The 7,091-nt window shown below is 44.4% G+C and overlaps 1 protein-coding gene across 1 annotated transcript in view; it reads left to right on the top strand.

Annotated features, from left to right (window-relative positions):
• Positions 1–5,322: 5,322 nt before the first annotated feature.
• The window catches only part of TEF (thyrotrophic embryonic factor), a gene marked incomplete at its 5' end in the record, with an annotated part of 5,419 nt that continues 3,650 nt past the window's right edge, over positions 5,323–7,091 (top strand). Inside the window, one exon of the mRNA XM_010154621.1 lies at positions 5,323–5,679. Coding sequence (XP_010152923.1) covers positions 5,323–5,679 — 357 coding nt within the window. The remainder of the gene's footprint in view (positions 5,680–7,091) is intronic.

The raw sequence follows: 7,091 nt of genomic DNA, 5'->3' as shown, positions 1-7,091 counted from the left end.
AGCCGGGCCGGCTCCCCGCGTCAGCGGCCCCGCGTCTCCCCGGTGCGACCGGAGAATCGCTCTGCTGCGGTCGCCCGTTCGGGGCTCTTGAGCTGCCTGCGCTGGGCAGAACGAAACGCTTTGGCTGCGAGGCAGAAGTCAGGACGTGACACGCTGGTTCTGTTGCCTAAGCTCTCTGAAGCCGCCCCGACCTTTAGACACCTCGTTGGGAGCAGCAGCGAAAAGGCTGCGAGTCTCCCTGGACCTGAATTGCTGAGAAGTGGTGTGATGACACGCGTGAACAGCACACCGGCTCAGATGAGGTGCGGTGGTAACCCATAGGGGTGTACGCAATCCTGTACGGGCTGGAGCTGTCTCTCCCACCGGTGATGCGGACAGCAGCTGTGTAAATAACAGCGCTGGTGCTTATCTTCTTCGGTGCTGAGGGCATGCTTTTAGGTTTTACATTTTTTTTACATTTTTTTCTGTCCACCTGGCAGTATTTTTTGCCATACTGAGCATCAGTTTGATTTTGAGGAAGGCTCGGGTTTATCTGCACTGCTGTAATGCCCAGTTTACTGGTGTATAACAAAATAAGCCCTTACGTTTAGGAATTCTGAGGTTGAGAATAATTTTTTTGGAACATCAGCCAATATCCAGGGTAGACCACAGTGCAAGGCTGGCAAGATTGTTCCCAGTGAGGTTCCTAGTATGTCTTACACGGCACAATACTGTGGAAATGTATCCATCTTGTGATTCTGGCAAATATTTTTTTCTCCTTCCTGTAAAAAAAACAAAAAAGTCAGCCTCTGATAAAGGTTTTAGTTATGTTGCTATGGTGCAGGATGCTGCAGTACATAGAAGCTTGAATCTACAACGTTATGAGATTTCTTAAGATATTTCATCACCCAATCCTTTCTAAAGGCGATAGTGCCAGCAGGGGCAATTTAAGTTCATGTGTGGAATCTGTGATGGTTGCTGACTGGGATATGGTGACTTTGGGGTTGTTTCCTTGTCCAGAATCATGTGATCTGGCCGATGGCGGTGTAACATTTTAAAATCAATACAATTTTGTGGTAGTGCATTTTTCTAAAATTAGAAACATTTGATACTTTCCCTGTTACTAGATGACCCCATTCCAGCTTGGGAAGGTGTTGAGCTTGATTCTCCCAAGCTTGCTAATGAGTCCATTGCATCTTGATTATCCCTCTCCATTGTTCCCATTCGTAGAATTTCCCCATAGGTCTTCTCAGTCCACTTAGTACTGTTTCACTCCATGCTTAGGGAACTTGTTGCTTTCTGTTTATCTTGATCTCTGATGCTTTTCTTGTTTGCCTCTTTGCAAGACAAAAGAAAGAACTACCTTCTGTGTTTGCAGGTAGTTACTGCTACTTTTACAAAAGACTTGTCAGTAGGGTTGTGAGCAACTGACTTAAGAGGATCCTTGTTTATTTTCTGTTTCTCTGCAGTATAGTGACACAACTAGAATGTTAAATAATCGCTAATTTACTTGATACAGGGGTGTGTTTTCAGCAAGCCCTCTGAGAAAAGAACCTTCTGTCTGGATTGCCTGTTGACAAAACCACAATTTTCTGTCTTAACTCTGCGAGAAATGGTATCAACTAGCTGCAGTGTCCATTTATAGTCTCCACAAACTACCTATGGGTTTTCCAACTGCTGTAGGTAATTTGACTACCCAGTAAGCAAGCAGGCTTTCTAATCCTTCTGAGCAACAGAGGACATCCAGTTCCAGCTGAATGCCATCATCATCTTGAATGCCCTGCCATATACCGAGTGTATCTGACCGGCCGTGCTGTCAACTGTTGTCACGTACATTGTAGGGGTTAAATAAATAAAAATAATCATCGTCTTAGAAGCAATCCTGTGGGGTAAGGATAAAGAATTAATATTCTGGAGCAGGAGTGTAGGTCTCTTTACAGATAATGAGCTGCAGCACGTTCTCCAAAGGATGCCTTAATCATCAGTTGTGGGCTGCTGTGGCAGGAGGAATGCCTCAACAAACATCGCAGTAATGGGCATGAGGAGTACAGAACCCTAAACCTGTCCTGTTCTGTTGTCACAAGTGGGACTGAAGATTTGTCAGCCTTCAGTGTTTTCAGTATAATTTGACAATGCTTTTTGATGAACGAGGGGAACTTTTGTCAGTGAAGTGTTTGTTCTGTTTGTGGCCGGGATGGCACCTGACAGTTGTGTCCAAAATGTCTTTTGGTCTGGGTTTGGTTTGTTTGTTGGCTTGGTGGTTTGTTTTTTGGTTTTGGGTTTTTTTTTTTTTAAGGAGAAAAAAGACAGGATGTGGAATAAAGCTCTTTCCAGGCTGCTGGTTTTGGCTAGAACAACAGTATTTCCAACAGTTCAAGAACTGGAATGCTCTGCCTAAATTACTTAGCATAAACTAGTGACCTCTCTGTTAACAGCAGATGTACAGCCTAGTTAATAGGTCACAGTAGCAGAATGGGGGGGGCTAAATCGGACGTGAGCTCTCAGCTGCAGAAGTACAGTCCAGATTTATCAGGGTGACCTTGAATCACTGCAAATGGAGCCTCTTAGGATACTGCAGCTCTGCTGTCAGGTAATACCTGTTTACACTATAAATATCTTCAGAGAATTAATGTTTCAGGTCCCTGTGCCGGGGCAGGCGGAAACTTCCCCCTCAACATGCAAGAAGTTAATTAGTGTTTCATTAGATACTGTGCACCCAGCAGGATGTTGTGCAGCAGAAATAAACGTTAAATGAATTTTGAAAGAAAGCCAGTGGGAAAATGTCAATGCAAAACCGATCATACAATGGTTTTATCTTTTTATGTGTCACATTTGGAATACATGGACACCCAATATGCATGCTAACTTGGGCTATTTTAATTTGTTTCAGATACTGCTGTTAGAAGTGAGTGGGGAGAGAGAGACAAGGTAGCTAAACAGAGGCAGCGCTGGGGCCCAGTGCTTGTCCAGTTGTCAACATTTAGCAAAGGGGTAAAATTTCAGATATTCTTCTCATGTGAAGATGTGAGAGAGGGACAATCGCAAGAGGAGGTTGGAGGGACCGCTGTCTGTTCAGGTTACTGAAGTACAGCAGCATGATGTTCCACATCTAAAAGGCATTAGAAGATGTGAGAAGAGCCATGTACACCAGTAGTATGTTCTTTTTGGCATCTACCCTCTGAAAAATATTTTTAAGCCTTATGTCTTGTAATCACTTAAGGTTTCTTTTCTCATCTGTTGGAGGTGTATTAGATGCTGCAAAAAAAAAAGCACTGCTGGCTTGCATTAAAACTGGCGTAATTTTAAATGGAATACTGTTGTTTTCAAGAGTAAAGAGTGATTTGGGGTTTTTTCTTTCGTTGACATTTCGACTCCATATTCACAAGTGTTTTATCATGTTGGTTAAAAAGTAAAGCAATTTACAAAAAATTCATTATTGTCACTTGCATCTGTTCTGGTGATGTCTTTACAAAGGTATCATCCACACCTCACAGTGGGAATCCGGTTCGGTTGTGCTGGGCACTGGGCAGACCTTGGGGAAATACACAATCCTTGATTCACAAGTTGGATGGAAAATGGTGGTTCCAGTTTGGTGGGGTGTGCTTCAGTAGCAAGTGAGATCATCCTTGCAGGTGAAGTAGAGTACACGTTTCTTTACTGGCTTCAAGCAGGAGCTGTTCAGAAACATTCAGAGTATTTGGAGCCTGACTATTAACCTGCACGTTTGCTTTGTCCCAAGCAAAGGGTAGGAAGGCTGCAAAACTCCGTGCAAAAAGGAGTTTATAGCAGGTATAGGAGTTGGGAGATGGCAGCAGTGTGAAGTTTGCTGTTAACAAAGCTCAGGTCCAGGAGCGACTGGTCTGAATTTACCGTGTTCTTTAGTTATTGGCTCGTAGTCCCAAGTTGGTGGCTGGTGAATATTTTCTCGTCTGTTTAGTTTAAAATCAGTATCTTCTTTTGTATAAAATGTTTAGAGTATGGTAGATTAAAATGATAATTTACTTTGAATGGCAGTGCTGTTCTATGAGCCATAAAAAGCTCTTTTGGTCTCAGTTCCACGCCAGCTAAGGCAACAGCGGAAGGAATGCCAGTTCTGTCAGAATAGGTGTTATATAAATATGCTTTTCTGATTTAGAGCAGAGTTTCACCCCCACTCCCACCCCCGATAAAGAAAAATACTCCTTTAGCATATTGTAGGCAGTCCAGAAAAGCCTAATGAGGAAGATCTGCGCATTTTGTTGAGCTAACCTGTGTGATCCCAACTGGTCCAGTGTATACCCCTGGAGTCCTTGTTCCATTGACCTGCGTATTTGTCCGCAGTTTGCAGTGGGTTAGGGTACAACTGGCGACCATCCCTTTTGACAGCAGTGCTGGCCCAATGCTGGCGCTGCTTCTGCAATGCCTCTTTCAGTGCTGGTAAAACTGCATGGCTACATGGAGAACTGGATCGGGAAAATTACTTGGATTACCTTTTTTCCCCCCCCCCCCCCGCCAGCTTATTTTTATCTCTTAAATTACGTAATTATTCCATAACTTGAGTTTTCTGCTTGGATTCCGTCCCAGACAATTGTTAAGATTCGGTAGCGATGGGGAACATAGAACCAGCCATTTTTCTGTGATATGTGTGCTGTAGGGTAGTAAATGGAGAAAATGTCATCAGTCTTTTGTGGCTTAGGGGTGGGGCGTGGGAGTATGCCTCATTAGACATCTCCTCAAAGAGTGCAAATTGTGTGTAGGTACTCTGAGCTATCTCTAGCGAGCAGTGTTTGGAGCTGTTGCTTTGTGTGGACATGCTGAGTCATTTCAGAAAGAAATGCTTCTAAAATACCGAGCGGTAATCGTCCAGGTCTCTGGTTGTACTGTGGACCTTTTTCACACTCATTTTCCAATGTAATCTGAAAACCCATATTCCTTTCTTGTTTGTATCTAAATTATTCTTACGCATCTTCTTTCTTCTGTGCATAGAATAAGCTACCCTGCTTCCTCGGATTTTTCTTAATGGCTTCCGGTGTAATCCTACTTACGGACACTCACTTTCCCTGTCTTTCAAGATAAGCCTGTGAAAACCGGGCTGTTTTGCAGTGACTAGTCAATAATAATATAGATGAAGTATTATATCACACTTGGGTAAGTTACCACCGCAGAGGTGCTGGTCCTCAGGGCTACTGAAATGTCTGTGGTCCAGCCGTCACGGAGTGGGAAGGCTCCCTGCCGAGCGACATGTGAACGTATGGATGTTGCCTTTCGGCGTCTGCTTTTTCAGATGATGTCATGATGCCATATAGCTTACTGAATTTCCTTTCATGGGGTATTCGTTAGACCTCGAGTCTCTCCTCGTTGCAGCTTGTACAGTGACCTGCTTGTATCTTTCAGATAAAGAGAAGGAGAAGATAAAGCTTGAGGAAGATGAGGCAGCAGCTGCCAGCACTATGGCAGTCTCTGCTTCCCTTATGCCACCCATCTGGGACAAAACTATTCCTTACGATGGCGAGTCTTTCCACCTGGAGTACATGGATCTGGATGAGTTCCTGCTGGAAAATGGAATTCCTTCCAGCCCTACTCACCTGGATTTGAACCAGAATCCACTCTTGCCTGTGGCTGAGCTGGAAGGAAAGGAGTCTGCCAGTGCTTCCACTGGTTCTCCTGCGTCCTCCTCTTCCACTGCAGTTTACCAGCAGTCTGAAGCAGCCTCCAGCACAGGTAGATGGAATAACACGGGGCTCTGAGGGGGTTTTGTTGTTCTCGGATTAAAAGGTGCGCCTCAGCCTGAAGAGGAGACGTGCTAACCTGTCAGTGTTAGCTGTGGCAGGTTAAGGGGCACAGACATGCTCAATGTAGGGCCTTAGTCTGCGTGTCGGTTCATGAAGATGCTTCCCCTCTCCTCCCTTCTAGAACAAGTGAGTGAGTCTCTCTGTGTGTGGTCTGTTTCTCTTCTGAGAAGGGCTGAAACACCAGCATAAAGTATTTGCTTTCATCGTATTGCTAATCTAGTGAGAAGCTGGACGTGTTGGGAAAATAGTTTCCCAGGTTATTTTACAACAGCTTTGATAGTTTATGACAAGTCATTTGTGCTCCCTTGGTGGCTTGGCCTGCTTGGGTGAGCTTATGCTCATTTAGTGTACCTCGAGTAACAGTACTTAATAGAACAAACAGTGAAGCAATCTCTTCACGCTGGCCTGTGAAATGTGAGGACAGGCACTTGGAAAAGGTGTGTTAGTGATGCAGTTTGATGTTCTGTGGTGCTTTGAAGTAGGAATGTAGGAACAAAGAAACAAAACCCTACTTAACTGATACTAGGAAACTTCTGCTCTTGGTTTGTAGTATGGAGATCTTCTCTATTAAAGAATTTAGCAGCTCTGTTTTCTCTAGATTTGGAGTTTAAACATGATAGCCACTCAGCTTTCACGGTACTGTTTTATGAGCAGACTTTACAGGAGGCATTTTACCCAGGGCCTCTTCTGTGCATCTGCAGGAGAAAGGAGAGATGCGTAACTCCTTCAAGAAGACAATGGAGTGTGGCTTTTTTCTAGGTGATATGTGAAAAAAGTTATTATGATCTACTTGAGATTGCACTGACATTTGCAATTTGTGTGTATGAACTTTGTAAACGACAGATAAATATGACAGAGTTGATAGGAGTGTTACCAGTGTCAGACTATCTGTTGGGATGTTTGTTTCACTTGGCGAAGCAGTAGAATGCAGTTGTATTTCGTACCAAACCCACCTTTCTTTAACCCTTTGAAAATACAATTGCCTGACCTTTGGAGGACCCGGGGGGCAGGGTCTTAGAGCAGGCTTGTTTCTGTAAGGCTTTCTGGGCCACAAAACTCGGCTTGATACAAGTTTCTCACTACTTCCTGCTGCAGAAGGTGCTGCTTAGTTGCTCAAAGCATGTAGATTTTGCCGAGGAAGCATGAGCTGTTGTCCCCCACCTACCCACTCCTGTCTGTTAGTCTGTGGCATCTGTTCCTAGAGCCTCTATTAGGAACGGGACTGTGTAGCTTCTCTCTGTACCAGCAGCTGTACAGCACCGAGGAGGCCTCAGGGAAATACCGAATGCTACTACTAAACACTCCCCGCAGTAGGGCAGTCGAGATACCCAAGCTGGCTTC

This window comes from Eurypyga helias, unplaced genomic scaffold, assembly GCF_000690775.1.
Source record: "Eurypyga helias isolate BGI_N326 unplaced genomic scaffold, ASM69077v1 scaffold41066, whole genome shotgun sequence".
In the NCBI taxonomy this organism is placed as follows: Eukaryota; Metazoa; Chordata; class Aves; order Eurypygiformes; family Eurypygidae; genus Eurypyga; species Eurypyga helias.
Note: the sequence above shows the minus strand (reverse complement) of the source record. Positions and strands in the feature narration are given on the sequence as shown.